The sequence below is a fragment of the Pantherophis guttatus genome, chromosome 4 (assembly GCF_059756535.1).
Source record: "Pantherophis guttatus breed Tessera chromosome 4, ASM5975653v1, whole genome shotgun sequence".
Lineage (NCBI taxonomy): Eukaryota > Metazoa > Chordata > Lepidosauria > Squamata > Colubridae > Pantherophis > Pantherophis guttatus.
The window spans coordinates 19,800,834-19,821,215 of NC_142066.1; the positions used below are offsets into that span (position 1 = coordinate 19,800,834).

The 20,382-nt window shown below is 39.8% G+C and overlaps 2 protein-coding genes across 2 annotated transcripts; both read left to right on the forward strand.

Annotated features, from left to right (window-relative positions):
- Nucleotides 1-1,338: 1,338 nt before the first annotated feature.
- LOC132711611 (vomeronasal type-2 receptor 26-like) lies at nucleotides 1,339-2,286 on the forward strand (the record flags this gene model as incomplete). The annotated part of the gene is made up of 1 exon (XM_060690988.2): nucleotides 1,339-2,286. A coding segment is annotated over one exon (948 nt), but the record flags the coding sequence as incomplete, so codon positions are not given.
- Nucleotides 2,287-7,098: 4,812 nt separating this feature from the next.
- On the forward strand, nucleotides 7,099-18,766 carry LOC117659602 (vomeronasal type-2 receptor 26-like). Its single transcript, XM_087894465.1, has 6 exons — nucleotides 7,099-7,313; nucleotides 8,014-8,191; nucleotides 8,706-9,551; nucleotides 10,854-11,081; nucleotides 14,246-14,372; nucleotides 17,818-18,766. The coding sequence occupies exons 1-6, from the start codon at nucleotides 7,099-7,101 to the stop codon at nucleotides 18,711-18,713; spliced, it is 2,490 nt and encodes an 829-aa protein (XP_087750591.1). The 3' UTR covers nucleotides 18,714-18,766.
- Nucleotides 18,767-20,382: the final 1,616 nt, after the last annotated feature.

Below are 20,382 nucleotides of genomic sequence, written 5' to 3' on the forward strand. Positions count from 1 at the left end.
ACTGAGAAAAAAAATGAAGTTTGTATAGCAGAGGTGTTATATGTGGAACCCTAAGGGTGCCCAATATTGTTTGTGATGCTGCATTCTACATCAGCTACAGCCTCTTCAAGAGTAGTCCCATATAGATTGCATTGCAATAATCCATATGGGAGATGACCAAGATATGAGTGATAGAGAGTAGAGCTGAAAAGGCTACAACTAGTACATAAGAGCCATGATGGTGCAGTGGTTAGAATGCAGTATTGCAGGCTATTCTGCCGACTGCCAACTGCGAGCAATTTGGCAGTTCAACTCTCACTGGCTCAAGGTTGACTCAGCCTTCAATTCTTCTGAGGTCGGTAAAATGAGGACCCAGATTGTTGGCGGCAATATGCTGACTCTTAAAACTGCTTTTGTAGATAATAAAAAGATACAGAGAAAGCACTGAGTCATATAGCACCCCTTAGTTGGTGTTTCAGGCTGGACCTCTTTTCCCTTTGGAACTGATCAAAGAAGAAGGAGGTGAACCAGACCAGAACTGTTCTTTCTTCTCACAGTTCCCAAAACCATCTCAAAAGGATACCATGGTCAAGAAGAGCCAGGATGGATGTACTATCCCTATCCCATTCTCTCCAGACATCATCCAAAAGAATGACCAATACCATTTCCTTCCCATATCCAGGCCTGAAACTTGACTGAAAGCAGTCCAGATAATTCATTTAATCAAGGATCTCCTGGAGCTGCAGCACAATCATCTTCTCAACCACCTTCCCTAAAAAGGGCAGGTGGGAGACTGAACAAAAGTTATGAACTGTTTGTATCCAGTAATAACTTTCTGAGAAATGACACACATTTAATAGTGACTCTAGCTTGTCATTGTTCAGATTCATCCCTCGTTTTACTCCGGCAACTCTCTAGATGTCTCTTGACTCTTTTCAACCCTCTCAAATTTTCCATAAAGCACCGAGAATGCCTGGTTCAATGGGATGAAAAAAGTTGCATGGGCCTGACCCTCTTCAATTCTATCCAAGCTCTCTGCTAACTCTCTATTCCAGTAACAGTGAGGGATTTGGCAGGCCCATGCAGCAAATCCTATGAAACAACTCCCCAACTCACTTTGGAACCCCACTGGCCCCATTAATCACTGGAGCTGGACCAACTGAATATATCTTGCAGAAGGGGTTAGCGTAGAAAAATCTCAAATTCAGCAGGGCTTCATGGTCATCTCAAATTCACCAGGGCGGAGGGAGGGAGGAAAGGAGGAAGGGAGGAAGGGAGAAAAGGAGGAAGCAAAGAAGGAAGATTTCAAATGGTCAGTCAGGAAAAGAAATATCTCTGAAGTGATGACCAATTTGGTAATGGGCTGTTGTCTATAACATTAAACACTTGACTGCAATAATATCTTTTTCAGATGCAGATGACTGTTTCCCATGTTCAGAAGATCAGTACCCAAACAAAGCTCACAACCTTTGCATTCCAAAACACATCACATTTTTGTCTCATGAAGAGCCTCTGGGAATTAGCCTGACAGCTATTGCTTCCTTCTTTTCTTTCATCTCAGTTATGGTCCTGGGAATCTTCATTAAGCATCAGGACACCCCCATTGTCAAAGCCAACAACCGGAACCTCACCTACATTCTTCTCATTGCTCTCCTCCTTTCCTTCCTCTGCACTTTGCTCTTCATTGGGCAACCAGATCAGGTGAAATGTCTCATGCGACAAACTTCTTTTGGCATCATCTTCTCTGTAGCTCTTTCTTGTATATTGGGGAAAACAATCATAGTGGTCCTTGCTTTCATGGCCACCAAGCCCGGATCCAAAATGAGGAAATGGGTGGGGAAAAGGCTGGCCAACGCTATAGTTCTTTCATGCTCTTTGACACAATTCTCCATTTGTGCAGTGTGGTTGGCAATTTCCCCCCCATTCCCAGATTCTGACATGCACACCATGGCTGAAGAAATTGTCCTAGAATGTAAAGAAGGTTCAACCACTATGTTTTATATTGTTCTTGGTTTCTTGGGATTCTTGACTGCTTTCAGCTTCTCAGTAGCCTTCCTAGCTAGGAAGTTACCTGACAGCTTTAATGAAGCCAAATTTATCACCTTCAGCATGTTGGTCTTTTGTAGTGTCTGGATATCCTTTGTTCCCACCTATCTGAGCACCAAGGGAAAATACATGGTAGCTGTGGAGATCTTTTCCATTTTGGCTTCTGCAGCTGGATTACTGGGTTGCATCTTTTCCCCCAAATGTTACATTATTATTCTGAGGCCTGATTTGAACAGAAAGGAACAGCTAACAAAAAAATGAAACTGATTTATTTGGTCCAATATAAGTTCTCTAAATTGTGACAGAATCCTCATTTGCCTCATTAAAGGCCTACTGACCATCTTGAAGAACTGATTGAAAACTAGTTCTTTGGTTTTTTTAAACCAAAAATATGCAGTTGCGAAATACAACATTTTGAATGCAATTCTTATAGCATGTTTCCTATATAACTCTGGCAAAACTGAGTGGCTTTCGGTACAGGGAGCTCCAGGATTTGAGAATTTTTCATCCTTAGGACTGCATTATCTGTACCTGACACCTGTGCTTTGTTACTCAAGCCCTGGTTATCTCTCATCTGGACTACTGTATCTATATGAAGCTACCCTTGCGGTCTGCTTAAAAGCTTTAGTTGATGCATAGTGCAGAAGCAGCAGTGTAATCTTTGGGGCCTCTAGGGCAGTGGTTCTCAACCTGTGGGTCGGGACCCCTTTGGGGGTCGAACAACCCTTTCACAGGGGTCACCTAAGACCATCAGAAAACACATATTTTCAATGGTCAATGGAATAACTTTATGGTTGGGGGTCACCACAACATGAGGAACTGTATTAAAGGGTCGCAGCATTAGGAAGGTTGAGACCCACTGCTCTAGGGTAACCCATCTCTATTCCAAAAACTTCACTGGCTCCCAATGTGCTTCTGACTGCAGTTCAAGGTGTCGGTTATGACCATTAAAGGCCTAAACGGCATCGGTCCAGGCTATCTGATGAACTGCCTACTCTTGCCAGCAGAGAGGGCCTACTTTGGATCCCGTTGTTCAAAGAACTCTGCTTATCGGGATCCATAAGAAGAGCCTTCTCTGCTGCAGCACCTACCCTTTGAAACTTCTTACCATGTAAGGTAAGATCCACCCGTACTCCTGTCCAGTGCTGGGTTTCACATTTTTTTACTACTGGTTCTGTGGGTTTGGCTTGGTGGGCGTGGCTTGGTGGGCATGGCAGGGAAGGATACTGTAAAATCTCCATTGCCACCCCACTCCAGGGGAAGGTTACTGCAAAATCCCCATTTCCTCCAGATCAGCTGGAACTTGAGAGGCAGAGAATAGATGGGGATGGAGTCAGTCAGAATTTTTACTACCAGTTCTCCGAACTACCCAAAATTTCCATTACTGGTTCTCCAGAACTAGTCAGAACCTGCTGAAACCCATCACTACTCCTGTCCTTTCACAAACGTTTTAAGACATGACTCTGCCAATTGGCTTTGGGACCAAATGGCAGAGTTTCACACAGGAGGTAGATCAATGGCAGACTTCACCTTCCCACTGTATTATTTCCCTGTGTTCCTTTGCCATTGTTTATTTTATTATTTTACTTCTGTTTTGTTACATTCTTTTCATTTTCCTTCCATTTCATGATTGTAAGCTGCCTAGAATATGCCCACAGCAATATAGGTGGCAAAGAAATGTAATAAATTAAAATGACATGTGATATTAAAATTAGAAATGGTGACTATAAAGAAGATATTTTCTGGAAAATTTGGAAACCATTTATGGACTATGCGCTGGGAAAATTGGATGCTTCAGCAATAGCCTTCATACTTTTGTATATTTATGCAAAGTCAGCTTATTGCCCCCACAAACTGGGTCCTCATTTCACCTACCTTAGAAAGGATGGAAGGCTGAGTCAACCTTGAACCTTGGAGAGATTCGAACCAGCAGTAAATTGCAGGCAGCTGTGTTAATAACAGGGTGCTTTAAACCACTGTAGTACCAAGGCTCTTGGTACTATTATTATTATTATTATTATTATTATTATTATTATTATTATTATTATTATTATTAATATTTCTATGCCGCCCAGTCTCCGAGGACTCTGGGCTGATGCCATTTATAAAACATCTTATACAGATTTTCTTTATGTGCAGTTGACATTGTTAGTTGTCCCACAACTTCTGCCATTTATCTAATTCTATTGTGTAATCAAAGTTTTTTTGCCCATGCTATCATTCTGTCCTTCACTTGTTCATCTTCCAGTATAATGACCAATAAGTAATTATACAGCTTTTTTATCAATCTTTCTTCTGTCCCTGTTAACATCTTATCTAATTCTCTTAATTCTTTAAAGAAACCATATTTAGCATCTTTCTCATATCTAGAATGTATCTGCACTTGTGAATACCATGCCATGTCGATGCATTGATCACTCAGCTCTTGTTTAGTTTTAAATTTCACCTTTTTATTCAAAATATCTTTATATCTAACAATATTTCCACTGTTAATGACGTTTGGATGGATCAGTGCTTCCACTGTTGAAAGCCAAACTGGTATCCTCAAATAACGTTCTCTAATTTTCTCCCATATTAACAATAGTGCATTCATTTTGTAATGTCTTTGAAAGTAACCATGAGTCTTGATTTTCTCATGCCACAAGAAGGCTTGCCAACTCAGTTGTAAATCATGGCCCTCCAGAGTCAATAGTCTGAGAAGAAAACTTTTTACATTTCTCATTTAGTTCTTTCCGTCCCCTGTCACTATCATTTTGTCCTTAATTCCAGGTTACAATACCCTGTAACCCTTGTGATACCCTGTGATACCCTGTGTATCCTGTTGGTTTGAGCATGTCTAAAAAAGATGTAACTCGTAGAAATGATGGTAAATCTGTTGGCAGTAGGTAAACCTCTAAAACAGAATTGAGAAAATAAAAAAAAGATATATGTGTAAGTATTTCTAGGATTAGGGATTGAAATCTTTCAGCAGTTTTGACAATTCCCTAATATTATCTACTTGTCAATGTAAATTTCATAAAACAAATAACTAACACAACATAAAATTATTTACAAGAGTAAATAATATAGAGCAAAGGGCAAACCAGGTGGCTTTCCTGTATCTCTCATAAATCAATTAAAGCCCCCCAAAGCATCTAAAGTAAATCAAAAGACCCAGCAGTCCCAGAGTAGAAATACAACATATAGTGTAAGGACTGTAACAGGCCCTTGGTAGGACAAAAGTCAGAAGACTACTTGAGCGCATCCATGAACACCAACAACCAATCATCATCAGAAGACATGATGGAAGTGCCTTAATCTCCATGCTAATTTCTATGTCAGAACACATGGAATGTCTTAACCAGAGTTTCAGCTGGGAAACCATACTTTCAACTGAGAATCAGAGACCAGATGAGTCCAAAAATGCATATAGAGGTAACAACACCTATATATCATTCAAAAGAGACAATCAAAAAGCCAAAAAGAAAACAAAAATGTTTAAATACCTCATCACTGGCAATCAACAGAAAAATTAATGCTAGACCAACAATCAGGTAAACAAGTCCAATCAAGAAACTAGTAATGCTGTCAAACAAGCTAACAGTGAACAACAGCCTAATTAAGGAACCATGAAGACCTCACTGACAAGGCAAGCCACCATATACAATGAGAGAAAACCCCACTCCTTTGTAGTACAGATTGTATTATCTACTAATCCAATGAAAAATCTGCAAGAAAGCAACCAAGCTCAGAGAGCACTAAGGTCCAGACAGTTCAACCCTTAGCTACAAATATTCTCTTTTACTGAAATAGCAAAGTTTGGAAAAAATCTATGTTCAGTATGTATACTCCATTTATATTTATGAGTATGTATATAAACATAGGTGGGGACATGGTGGCTCGGTGGCTAAGACACTGAGCTTGTCGATTGAATCCCTAGTGCCATATAACGGTGTGAGCTCCTATTACTTGTTCCAACTTCTGCCAACCTAAAAAGCCCATAGAAAATGCAAGCAAAAAAATAGGGACCACTTTGGTGGGAAGGTAACAGCGTTCTGGGTGCCTTTGGTGTTTAGTCATGCGAGCCACATGACCACAGAGACATCTTTGGACATAGCTGGCTCTTTGGCTTGGAAACGGAGATGAGCACCATCACCTAGAGTCGGGAACGACTAGCACATATGTGCAAGGGGAACCTTTACTTTTTATATACACATAAAGTGTATGGGCCTCTCTCTCTCTCCTCACCCCTCTCTCTCCTCTCTCACCCTCCCTCCCTCCCTCCCTCTCTCTCTCTCCCTCTATCTGAAGTTGGGCTTCACTCAAGGACCCATATAGAAGAGGAGGAAATGCCCCAAATGTGCCAATAGTTATTCTACTTCTGTTACTGATTTCCCCAAGGGGGAAAACCTCCATTGAAGAATTATGTATGCAGTGCTAATGCTAATATTATAAGTGTGACACAAATAAGCACATTGGTGACCAACTGGCATATCAAACAAAATTCAGACAGTACCAGTATTTTGATTAATTGTATTATTTTTAAAATATCTGAAGAGAACGATGCTTCTTAACAGTGAGATCCAAATTTCATTTAATGCAATTTGATTTACTTTGTTGTTTAATTAATCATGACTGAAATTTCCATTTGAATTCAGCTGTAAATTTCCATTTGAAGCCAACTGCAGATCCAGGAGAACAAAACTTTTTACATTTCTCATTGAGTTTTTTCTGTCCCCGTCACTATAATTTTTTCCTTAATTGCAGGTTACAATACCCTGTGAATCACAAGTTGGTTTGTTCATCTGAGCATGTCTAGACCTGTACAATCATTATCAATTATGCATTCTTATTTTCAATCTCTAAGGAGTTACAGAAAATATTAAAAGTAATATATTTCCCCTGCAATAAAGATGCAATATTCTTTTTTCCAAGGGTACAGCTAGAGGACCAAGTCCTGTCATTCTGATTTTTTAAAAAGTAAATCTCTACTTTAAAGCAGCCTCATGGAACACTGTATCTCAGGCTGTCCTATTTCAAATGCCTAATTCTCAGGAAGTGAACAGATGGATGAGAGATAAATCGTTGTACAAAATGATATTATTCTTTGCAATAGCAATATTGTCCTTGTATGTAGATGCTGATACAACCTTTGCTAAATGTTCTGTAGGAAATCAGCCTTTCATTAAGCACAAGCGATATCATTCAGAAGATTTGGTCATTGCGGGCATTTCTTATCAAATTTACATGGTATCTGATGAAATAACATTCAGAAGAAATACATCAGATGAACTGTTTGGTGATTTAATGTATGGAATTCCTGTTTTTCAGTAATGCAAATACAGAAAATAGTTAAAGCCTGTGACATGATAGAATTAGGATGGAGGATGAAAGTTAAATTGCCTATCCTGCACTATTATTTCTCAATAATATTGCTTCAATTTCCATCTGTTACACAAGTTATTTTCCAATGTGTTTTCATTTCTATGGATTTGGTACCATTCTAGCAGGTATCAGTTTAATTTTAATAAAACAGATTGCAGTTAGTCCTACATGCAGATATTATATCAAATATTCCTCAGAAATTTCCAGTGTATTGAATAAGTAAATTAGAAAATTAGGGTAGGAAATAAAATTAAATATAGACCTCCATATTAAGGGGTAAAAACCCACTAATTATTGATGTTTATTACATTTTGCAATTGGGCTGCCTGAATGCCTATGGATTGATATATTGCTTAGACCTCTTTCTTGAAATATTAAACAAATGGTTTCTTTGATGCTAGTGCTTCCACCTGTATCAGTCCTTGTGCCTGCACAGTCTAAACTTGTGTGATACAATTAGAATGCAGTCAATTCCAGATCTGGCTACAGATGTTATAAAACTCATTTCAGATATTATATGCAAAACTACCAGCATATCTTGGCTTTGGAATTTGCAATCAAAGAAATCAATGAGAATTCCAGGATCTTGCCAAACATCACCCTTGGTATCCATATCTCCAATAGCTATTACCTGCCAAAATGGATTTATCTGGCTTCCATGGAGCTTATCTCTACAAAGGGAAAATTCATCCCCAACTACAAATGTGACCTCAAGGACAATGTAATATCTGTGATTGCAGGACATAATGCTTTCATTGCTCAGTTCATGTCAAACATTCTGAGCAAATATAAGATCCCACAGGTAAGAGCCATCCCATAAAGAAAGGAGTCAAATCTAAATACAGTATTTCTTGCTTGATTTAGTTTAATTTCTATTCCAAATTTTTATCTTTTTGAATCTATTAGTGTCAGAAACATTCAAAACAAAGGGATAACCAACATCGCCTCATATAGTGTTTTGGGAAAAATCACAATCAAGCTAAACATCCAAATATATTTCATCCAGGGTGGGACAGAGAGGAATGATTCAAAATGGTAGAAAGTTGCATATACCTAATCTATGGGGTAAATCATGTCATGGAAACATGTGTAAACATAGCATAATCCAGAGGTTCATATTCATTCTTGCAGTTCTTACATTTCTGGAGCTTTGCTTATTAAAACAAAAAGAAACAACTATCATAGAAATTATATTGGAATATGCAAATAGTAATCAATTCTGCCCTTGCCTGGAGAACATTCATATTTAAATAAGATCCTTAAAATAGACATAAGTGATTTGGAAGTATATACTCTAATTTCTTCTTTTTTCTTAGCTCATATATGGTTCAACTGCAGAGATAGATGACAACATAGAAGCTGCTTTCTTCCGTCAATTATTTCCAAATGAAGACCTTCAAATTATGGGGCTGGTCCAATTGTTGCTTCACTTCCAGTGGAAATGGATTGGGCTCATTGTCCCAAACCCTGAACATGGGAAGAGGTTCATACAGAATAGGCTTGATATATTTTCTAAGAATGGCATTTGTTTTGATTTCATAGTAGAATTGTCAAAGGACTCTGTTACCAATGATATTGACATTCAACTGAATGGTTATGTTTTGCTGTATAAGGCTATTATGAGAAGTACTACCAACGTTGTAATCACATATGGTGAAAATCAGAACATGGCTATTCTTAGAATGTTGCCATTTATTTCAGAATATGAAGACATGCAAATGAAGAGAAAAGATAAAGTTTGGGTCATGCCAGCACAGATGGAATTCACATCAGTCCGCTTTCTAAGATATAGGGCCATGGATTTCATCCATGGTGCACTATCGTTGGCAGTTTCCTCAAAGGAAATATTAGGGTTTAAGAAATTTATTCAGACGAGAAAGCCTTCTTCTTCAGAAGAGGACAGTTTGACAAGAGTGTTTTGGGAAAATGCATTTGAATGTTCTTTCCCAAATGCTGGGTTAGATGAGGACAGTGACAATCAGTGCACTGGTGCGGAGTCACTGGAGACCCTTCCTAAATCTGTGATTGAATGTAGTATTACTGGGCATAGTTATAGCATTTACAATGCTGTCTATGCAGTGGCCCATGCTTTGCAAGCCATGCTTTCATCTAAGAGCAGAAAAAGGAGAAATGCTTGGGAACTCAGTCAACAGTCGTGGCAGGTAAAAACGACATGAATGAAAATATATTATATATTTATATAAGGGCCAGTCATATAAATGTTCAGCTATTACTGTATTTTGGAGTTGTATAACTAATAAAAGTATTCTGAAGCTGAACTAACTCATAAGTGATATGTGAGAACTTAAGTAATAATTCCAGAGAACAATAAACACGGGGTGCAACAATGGACAATGAGAAGGAGGCAATGTCAAATATTAATTCAAGAGGAGTTTTAGCAGGAGTGATGGGTAAATCAGTTTCCAAATGAATGGGACTGTTTAATAGGATATAAGGAATGTGTCCTTGGATCACACAGTGGTTTCTGATAGTTCTATCAAAACATTCCACTAGGAACCTCTTAATCTTATGATGCAAATGCTTCTTCTAAGACCATTGTTTTCTTTAAATAACAGGAGAGCTTGAAGTAACTTAAGATCTGTTATGTAATTACTTATGAATCATTTTTGCCCTCCTTTTTGAAATATAAGCTCTCTCATTAGTTCCCTCCACTAGTTTCTGGATGGAATTTTTTTCAGTGTCCTAAATTAACAATGAATACTGTAATTATCTTTCATTATTTGCTTGGGTTCTGAGTTTTGATTCCACAGTGAGGAGAAGATTATGACAGGAAGGAAGGAAGGAAGGAGGAAGGAAGGAAGGAAGGAAGGAAGGAAGGAAGGAAGGAAGGAAGGAAGGAAGGAAGGAAGAGTGTTGAGCTGCAGTGAGTCTAGATTATTTGTTTGGGGTCCTGCATTTTGATTCCATGGTGAAGAGAAGAATATGAAATAAATAAGAAAAAAAGAAAGGATGGCATTGAAGAGTGATCAATAGACAGACCACAACAATTTTTTGTTGGCTCTTCATAGATCAAATGCTCACAATATTTTAGTACACCAGAGCGTGTGAGAAACAGCAAGTAACTAGGGTGCCATTAAGAATCAACATTATTAGTCCAACTGACATAGATTATAATATTGCTTCCAACATGCATGGGAATAGTAAAGGAATTCTAAATACCTAAATGCTTTTTTAGAAAGGATGCAAAAGTCGTTAGAAGGACTGTTAAGAGAAAGTAAATGCCAATTTAGTCCCGGGAAAGAAGAGAGATTGTGAGAGAGAAGCAAATTCCTGCAGGTATTCAAGTTTCTGTTATCATACCCCATAACAATAAATATTTCTCATGTTATATCTGCTGATTGGTCTTTCTTAAAAGATTAACACCTAATTTATGAAAGAGCCTTCATTCATACTTGCTCATTGCTTCCAATTGTTATAAATTTCTTTTAATGGTTTACATTTAGTTTCATTGGTATCTGAAAGCTGTTTCATTTAACAACAGTGCTGGAGAAATGGTTTCCTTTGACGAAAGAGGAGAGCTACCAACTGGATTTGATGTTATCAACTGGGTCACCTTCCCCAACCAATCATTTCATCGAATCAAAATTGGAAACATAGCTCCAGTGACTGCCCCTGAAAATCTTCTTACTATTTTTGCAGCGGAGATTGTCTGGCCCACCATGTTTAATCAGGTAGTTTTGGCACCAATATCAAACCATGGTGAATAATTTATTTTATTTTTACTTACTGCTTCAATGCTCAGAAAGTACTTTCAGGAATTACAGGCATAAAATGACTCTTTTCTCAAAGTGACTCGTGAACTTGATTACCCTAAAAAAAAAACAAGGTTTAATAAGTTCTGAGAGGCACAATGAGTATCAAAAATGATGAGTTTTAAACAAATAGTTCTCATAAGGAATAATGTTGTGAATCACAAGGTAGCTGATATCAACAAGTTCTAGCTTCTTCATTGAGTATCAACCAAAGGATGAATTCAAAGCAGTTGAGTTCCAAGGTACCACTGTATATGCCTTAAATTGGCTTGTTGATCATGTACCTGGCTCCCTGCCACGTGGCAACGGCCCTGCCTCAGCTGCTCAACGTCATAGCCGGGGTGGCGGTTGATACCCCCAGACTTTTGGTCATGGGGGATTTTAACCTGCCATCCATCGACGAAATGTCTGAGGTGGCCCGGGAGTTCATGGCTTCCATGACGGCCATGGACCTGACTCAGTTAATTCATGGTCCCACTCATATAGGCGGACTTAATTTTTATCTCTGGTCAGTGGTTGAGTGGCCTTGATATAGGGGATATAGTCATCGAACCCTTGTCATGGTCTGACCACTCATTCCTTCGACTAGACTTTCTAACCGCTACACCCCGCCACAGGGAGGCGGAACCGACTAGGTGGTTCCCTAGGCACCTGATGGATCCTGATAGGTTCCAGATGGAGCTTGGGCCAATCCCTGAGACTCTGGCTCATGACTGGGCTGAGGACCTGGTGGCTGCCTGGGATAGTGCAGCCGCTGGGGCCTTGGACTGCATCGTGCCTTTGCGGCCTCTGACCCAGCACCAAACTCACCTAGCTCCTTGGTTCTCCGAGGAGCTGAGGGAGATGAAACACTGGAAAAGACAGTTGGAGGACCAGCCGTTCCGAATCTGACTGAACACTGGTGAGGTCTCATATTAAGACCTACCTAGCGGCGAAAAATCTAGTTATTTTTCCGCTCTTATTGCATCATCAGATAATCGCCCAGCCACCCTGTTTAGGGTGACCCGCTCCCTCCTCCATCTGGGAGCACGGGATGATCCTTGCAGGGTCGAGCTGAAGATTTTGTGCAGTATCTGCATGATAAAATCGCTCAGATTCGGGAATGTCTGGCCACTGACTGGGTATGTCCGGATGGGATGACTGAGGCAGGTCTTGAGAGTGTTATCTCAGAGGAATTTGATCCTGTGGCTCCCAAGGACGTGGACAGGATTCTGGGATGGCTGAACGTGACCACATGTTTATTGGACCCGTGTCCCTCCTGGTTGGTGCTGGCTTCCCGGGAGGTTACATGAGGCTGGCTCCAGAGGATTATTAACGCTTCTTTGAGGGAGGGTGTCCTGCCGGCCACCTTGAAAGAGGTGGTGGTGAGGCTCCTCCTCAAGAAGCCCTCTCTGGATCTGGCTATTCTGGCTAACTATCGTCCAGTCTCCAACCTTCGTTTTATTGCGAAGGTTGTTGAGAGTGTGGTGGTGCGGCAGCTGCCACTGTACCTGGATGAAGCTGTCTATCTCAGATCCGCTCCAGTCCGGCTTCAGGCCTGGGCACAGCATGGAAACGGCATTGGTCTCGTTGGTGGATGATATCTGGAGGGCTCGGGATAGGGGTTGCTCCCTGGTCCTATTAGATCTCTCAGCAGCTTTTGATACCATCGACCATGGTATCATGTTGTGCTGATTGGAGGGTTGGGTTGGGTTGGGAGTGGGGAGCCCCGTTTTGCGGTGGTTCTCCTCCTATCTCTCTGACCGGTCGCAATCTGTGTTGACAGGGGGGCAGCGGTCGAGCCAGAGGCACCTTGTTTGTGGGGTGCTGCAAGGGTCGGTCCTCTCGCCCCTTCTGTTCAACATTTATGTAAATCCGTTGGGTGAGATCATCCGTGGCTTTGGGGTGGAGTTCCATCAGTACGCTGATGACACCCAGCTGTACATCTCCACCACAGGCCACCCCAACAATGCCCTTGAAGTGATGTCCCAGTGCCTGGAGGCCGTGTGGACCTGGATGGGGAGAAACAGGTTCTGACTCAACCCTTCCAAGACCGAGTGCCTTTGGCTTCCGGCGTCCCGATATAGCCAGCTGGTGCCATCACTGGTTATTGGGGGAGAATCACTGGCCCCCACAGAGAGGGCTCGTAACTTGGGCATGCATGGCTGTCTTTAGAAGAGCATATGACAGCCGTGGCCAGGGGGACTTTTTATCAGGTTCGCCTGATACACCAGTTGCGTCCCTTTCTGGATTGGGACTCTACGCATGGTCATTCAGGCGCTCGTCACCTCCCGCCTGGACTTCTGCAATGCTCTCTACATGGGGCTCCTCCTGGGGTGCACCCGGAGGCTCCAGCTGGTCCAGAATGTGACCATGCAGGGGATTATGGGAGCGATGGGGCGCTCCCATGTGACACCTCTCCTGCGCGAGCTGCACTGGCTCCCGGTGGTCTTCCGGGTGCGCTTCAAGGTGTTGGTGACCACCTTTAAAGCGCTCCATGGCTTAGGGCCAGGATATCTACAAGACCACCTTCTGCCATAAATAGCCTCCCACCGGCCAGTACGCTCGCACAGAGAGGGCCTCCTCAGGGTGCCATCTGCCAGACAATGTGGGCTGTGACCCCCAGGGGGAGAGCCTTCTCTGTGGCACCACCCACCCTCTGGAACAACCTCCCCCCAGAGATACGCACAATATCAGACCTCTGGACTTTTCGTCGGGCCCTGAAAACTTATTTATTTCACCTAGCGGGGCTGGCTTGATCCCACTGTTTTGGTTAATTGATTTTAATTGGGTTTGATTTGATTTTAATTGGGTTGTTTTAAATTGTGGCCAAAATATTTAATTATTTTTAAACTGTTTTTAAATTTTGTATGTTCTGTTTTATTCTGGCTGTTCACTGCCCTGAGTCCTGCTGGAGAAGGGCGGTATACAAATTAAAACAAACAAACAAACAAACAAATAAGTAAATAAATAAATAAATAAATAAATAAATAAATAAATAAATAAATAAATAAATAAATACTAGTCAAATCCAATTTTCAGATGCAAGAATTCCTGAAAGGTTAAGTAATAATTTCTCAATTTTCCTTCACAATGTCCAATAGGTACAACCGTTTTCTATGTGCAATCCTCCATGCTCATCAGGTTACAGCAAAATAAAAATAGAAGGAAAGCCCTTTTGCTGTTATGATTGCCTTAAATGTCCAGAAGGAAAAATTTCAAACAAAACAGGTAAGAGATCTAAAGCAGAGATTTCAATGCTATTTATTTTGTGTGATGCCTTATATTACTCTTTAATTGTAAACAATACTGTAGTTTACCATCTCTTTTCAAATGTGTCTATCATACAGGACAGATGTTGGTTACTTAGGAGTCTATTCAAATATTATGCCATCTTTTTTTACTCTTGGAAAGATAAACCAGACCATGAAAATAAATATGTTCACCTATGTTTTCTATGAAAGTAAACGGATTTCAAGATTGCATGGAATGAACCTATTATCATTTTGAGAATTGCAGTTCAGAAAGATTTAAAATAAGATTAAAAATAAATGGTAAAGGAGAAATGTCAGTTAGTTAAGCAAGCATAATTTCTTGATAGTGTATTTTGGGAAACAAACAATAATTTAGATTTATGTTATGTTTTTACGTATTCATCACATTTCTATACCATCATCTGAATTATGTGAATCTGGACAGTTTACAGGATTTTACATAATCTCTCTGTTCCTGTTCAACATTTGTGTGAAGCTACTGGGTGAGATTATCCATCACCATGGACTGAGGTATCATCAATATGCTAATGATACTCAGCTGTATGTCTCAGCCCATGGTGAGTTAAGTGATGCTGTGTCCTCCCTCTGACAGTGCCTGGAGGTTGTTAGGGGCTGGATGGGGAGCAATGGGTTGAAACTAAACCCTTGAAAGACTGAGTGGCTCTGGGTTGGGGTTCTTTGGTCCAAGAAGAATTGTCACCTTTGGTCTTGGATGGGGTGGCATTACCCCAAATAGACCCTGTGCTTAACCTGGGGGTTCTCTTGGACTTGCGACTCCTGGACGAAGAGCAGGTGGTGGTTGTGGCCAGGAGGGCCTTTGCGCAACTGCGGGTTGTGCACCAGTTATGCAATTTCCTGGACCAACAATCCCTACTCACTGTCACTCATGCCCTAGTCACTTCCTGTCTTGACTATTGCAACCTGCTCTAAATGGGGCTGTTCTTGAAGAACATCCACACCTTCCAGTTGGTGTAAAATACAGTGGCTACATGGTTTTGTGCAGACGTCAGTGTGCACATGTATCACATCTCCTGACAATTTGCTTCTGGGTGAAATTCAAGGTGCTGGTTGTCACCTTTAAAGCCCTTGATGGCTTGGGACCAGGTTATTTTAGGGACCGGTCACATCTACCCAACCCATCAGAGTACGGAGGCAAGTAATGTTGTGGGTCCCATCCCCTAGGGAGATACACCTGGTGGAACCCAGAAGGGCCTTCTCCATGGTGGCTCCCTCTCTCTGGAACATCATTCCCCCAGAGATTAGAATGGCCCCCACTCTAACACTCTTCCGGAAGACCTGGTACTGCCAGAGGGTCTGGGGAACCCAGAGTGGGATCGAGCCCATTAAATGGTTTGTTTGATATATTGTCACCGGGGTGGGGGTGTGGGGGTTATTTTATTATATTATTTTTAATATATTATTTGATTGTCTCTTTTATTAGTTTTATTGTTTTCATATAAGGTTTTTATATTCTTGTAAGCTGCCTTGAGTCACCGTCTTCTAATAGGTGGTAATATAAATTTAATAAATAAATAGTTAAGTAAGTAATTAAATACAGAAATAAATATCTTAGTATAACAGAATAACAGAGATTGAAGGGACCTTGGAAGTCTTCTAGTCCAACTTCCTGCTCAAGCAGGAAACCTTATACCTTTTCAGACAAGTGGTTATCTAATATCTTCTTAAAAACCTCCAATGTTGAAGCACCTACTGGATTAATTGTTATCCCTGTCAGAAAATTTCTCTTTAGTTCTAGGTTGCTTCTCTCCTGTGTTAGTTTCCATCCATTGCTTCTTGTCCTGCCTTCAGGTGCTTTGGAGAATAGATTGAGCACCTCTTCCTTGTAGCATACCCTCAAATATTGGAACACTCTTATCATGACACCCCTGGTTCTTCTTTTCACTAGACTATATGTATAAAAGCAAAATCTTGGTATAAAGAATAAGTTAAAAACAAAATTTAAAATTGGGTTGCAGCATTAAAAGTTAAAATCTTAAGGTGAAAAGAATGCCCTCATGACACCCAGGGTTGCATATCAGTCTTCAACTTCCATGATAATGAAGACCAAGGACCGGCCTCACATCTGAGAGTAAAGTGTTCCCCAGAGTAGGAGAAGCAGCAGAAAAGGCTATCTTCCTGCAACCTGCCAGCCAAAACTCCTTAAATGACAGAATCTGCAATATTCCCTCCCTGCCTGATTAGGTGGGATAGGATCATATAGTGGGGATGACAGCTCTTCAAATAATCTGAGAAAGGGCTTTCAAGGTAATAGCAAGTGCCTTGAATTGAACTCCCAGAAGCAACTGAGAAAAAATGAAGTTTGTATAGCAGAGGTGTTATATGTGGAACCCTAAGGGTGCCCAATATTGTTTGTGATGCTGCATTCTACATCAGCTACAGCCTCTTCAAGAGTAGTTCCATATAGATTGCATTGCAATAATCCATATGGGAGATGACCAAGATATGAGTGATAGAGAATAGACCTGAAAAGGCTACAACTAGTACATAAGAGCCATGATGGTGCAGTGGTTAGAATGCAGTATTGCAGGCTATTCTGCTGACTACCAACTGCCAGCAATTTGGCAGTTCAACTCTCACTGGCTCAAGGTTGACTCAGCCTTCCATCCTTCTGAGATCGGTAAAATGAGGACCCAGATTGTTGGGGGCAATATGCTGACTCTTAAAACTGCTTTTGTAGATAATAAAAAGATACAGAGAAAGCAATGAGTCATATAGCACCCCATAGTTGGTGTTTCAGGCTGAACCTCTTTCTCCCTTTGGAACTGATCAAAGAAGAAGGAGGTGAACCAGACCAGAACTGTTCTTTCCTCTCACAGTTCCCAAAACCATCTCAAAAGGATACCATGGTCAAGAAGAACCAGGATGGATGTACTATCCCTATCCCATTCTCTCCAGATATCATCCAAAAGAATGACCAATACCATTTCCAGATAGTCCAGATAATTAATTTAATCAAGGATCTTCTGGGGTTGCAGCACAACCATCTTCTCAACCACCTTCCCTAAAAAGGGCAGGTGGGAGACCGAACAAAGGTTATGAACTGTTTGTGTCCAGTAATAACTTATTGAAAAATGACACACACTTAATAGTGACTCTAGCTTGTCATTGTTCAGATTCATCCCTTGTCTTTCTCCTGCAATGCTCTATCTGTCTCTTGACTCTTTTCAACTCTCTCAAAACTTCCAGGGCCTCATGTATCAGGGAGGGACGGAGGGAAGAAGGAAAGGAGGAAGGGAGGAAGGGAAGAAAGGAGGAAGGAAAGAAGGAAGTTTTCAAATGCTCACTGTCAGGAAAAGAAATATCTCTGAAGTGATGACCAATTCGGTAATGGGTTGTTGTTTATAACATTAAACACTTGACTGCAATAATTTCTTTTCCAGATGCAGATGACTGTTTCCCATGTTCAGAAGATCAGTACCCAAACAAAGCTCACAACCTTTGCATTCCAAAACACATCACATTTTTGTCTCATGAAGAGTCTCTGGGAATTAGCCTGACAGCTATTGCTTCCATCTTTTCTTTCATCTCAGTTATGGTCCTGGGAATCTTCATTAAGCATCAGGACACCCCCATTGTCAAAGCCAACAACCGGAACCTCACCTACATTCTTCTCATTGCTCTCCTCCTCTCCTTCCTCTGCACTTTGCTCTTCATTGGGCAACCAGATCAAGTAAAATGTCTCATGCGACAAACTTCTTTTGGCATCATCTTCTCTGTAGCTCTTTCTTGTATATTGGGGAAAACAATCATAGTGGTCCTTGCTTTCATGGCCACCAAGCCCGGATCCAAAATGAGGAAATGGGTGGGGAAAAGGCTGGCCAACGCTATAGTTCTTTCATGCTCTTTGACACAATTCTCCATTTGTGCAGTGTGGTTGGCAATTTCCCCCCCATTCCCAGATTCTGACATGCACTCCATGGCTGAAGAAATTGTCCTAGAATGTAAAGAAGGTTCAACCACTATGTTTTATACTGTTCTTGGTTTTTTGGGATTCTTGACTGCTGTCAGCTTCTCAGTAGCCTTCCTTGCTAGGAAGTTACCTGACAGCTTTAATGAAGCCCAATTTATCACCTTCAGCATGTTGGTCTTTTGTAGTGTCTGGATATCCTTTGTTCCCACCTACCTGAGCACCAAGGGAAAATACATGGTAGCTGTGGAGATCTTTTCCATTTTGGCTTCTGCAGCTGGATTACTGGGTTGCATCTTTTCCCCCAAATGTTACATTATTATTCTGAGGCCTGATTTGAACAGAAAGGAACAGCTGACAAAAAAATGAAACCAATTTATTGGGTCCTATATAAGTTACCTCATTTGCCTTATTAAAGGCCTACTGACCATCTTGAAGAACTAATTGAAAACTAGTTCTTTGATATTTTTTTTGATTTTTTTGATTTTTACTTTTTTTAATTACTTTTTTTTTATTTTATAAACACACATACATACAATATATAATCAATCAATCAGTGTATCATCTGAATACATCTTTTTTCCTGATATTATCATTTCATTTGTTGTAACATTTTCCCCACATTTATCAACAATTTTATCCCAACCCAACCCTCCCCCCCTCCCCACCTCCCACCCCGACTTCCAGAGCAAAACAGGGTATAACATTTAACAAGCAAAGGCTAAAATATACTAACCTACTATAAAGTTTAAAATTCCCTTACACTCTTTAACTCTTCTTTTGCAAATTCATCAACCTCCCTTTTGTAAATTCTCAAAATCAGTTAGATTAAATTCTTTCTTCCTGAATATAAGAGCCTTTTTCTTGGTATGTAATCCAACAACTTTAACAATATTACAAGCATTACAAGCATTAACAAACATTGATAAATTTCATTTTCATCCCTCAAACACCGTTCTTTTTCAACATTGCTCCCTAATAAGATTCTAAATTAGACATTTATCCTCTTTATTCCTTCATAAACCAATTATCAATTTCTAACTATTCAGCATTAAAAATTCTAAATTAAACATTTTAAAACTTTAAACATTTTATCACCTATACCTTTTAAAATAATATAATCTTATATTAAACATTTAAAAAAACCTCTTAATACATCAATAAGACCTTCTTAGTTCATTCCTCAAAATATGGATTTCAAAACCTTCAGGAAACTATCCCTTAAATTTTTAATTAACCATTTCTATATTTTTTTCAGTCCTTTTTCCTCAATCAACATTGCTCCCTAATAAAGTTCCAAATTAGAAATTTATCCTCTTTAATCCTTCATAAAATTAAACATTTTAAAACTTTAAACATTTTATCTCATATACCTTCTTAAAATACTATAATCTTATGTTAAATATTTTAGAATTCTCTTAATACATCAATAGGACATTAAGTCATTTCTCAAAATATAAATTTCAAACCCTTCAGAAAGGTGTCCCTTAAATTTTTAATTATCCATTTAAATACCTCAATAATTCTTAAAAAGCTATCATTTTTACCTCAATAACTCTTAAGAAGCTATCATTTTTATATCCAGAACCAATTGTAATAACACACTTCCTTTATATTATTATTTTAGAATAAACTTTAAAAATACAAATTTTTAGCACAAAATTTGAGAGAGAATTTTTATAAAATGTTTTATAGATGGCACTTAGATCCTAAAAAACTATCATGTATGTACTCGAATTTGCAAGCTAAATGTTGGAGATGTGAATGTGATGATGCAACCTATTATCATATATGGTGGACCTGTAATCAAGGCATTTTGGATAAAAATTTGGTGGGTGATGCAGAACATTTTGAAAAGAAGGTTGAAATTTACTCCTCAATTGTTTCTACTGGGTATAAAGACAAATTGTACAGTATTAGAGACTAAATTGATTTTGAACTTAATATCAGCAGCTAGGCTCTTGGTAGCGCAATACTGGAAGAAGGACTCTTTGCCTACTATTGAAGAATGGATACTGAAAGTAACGAATTTAGCAGA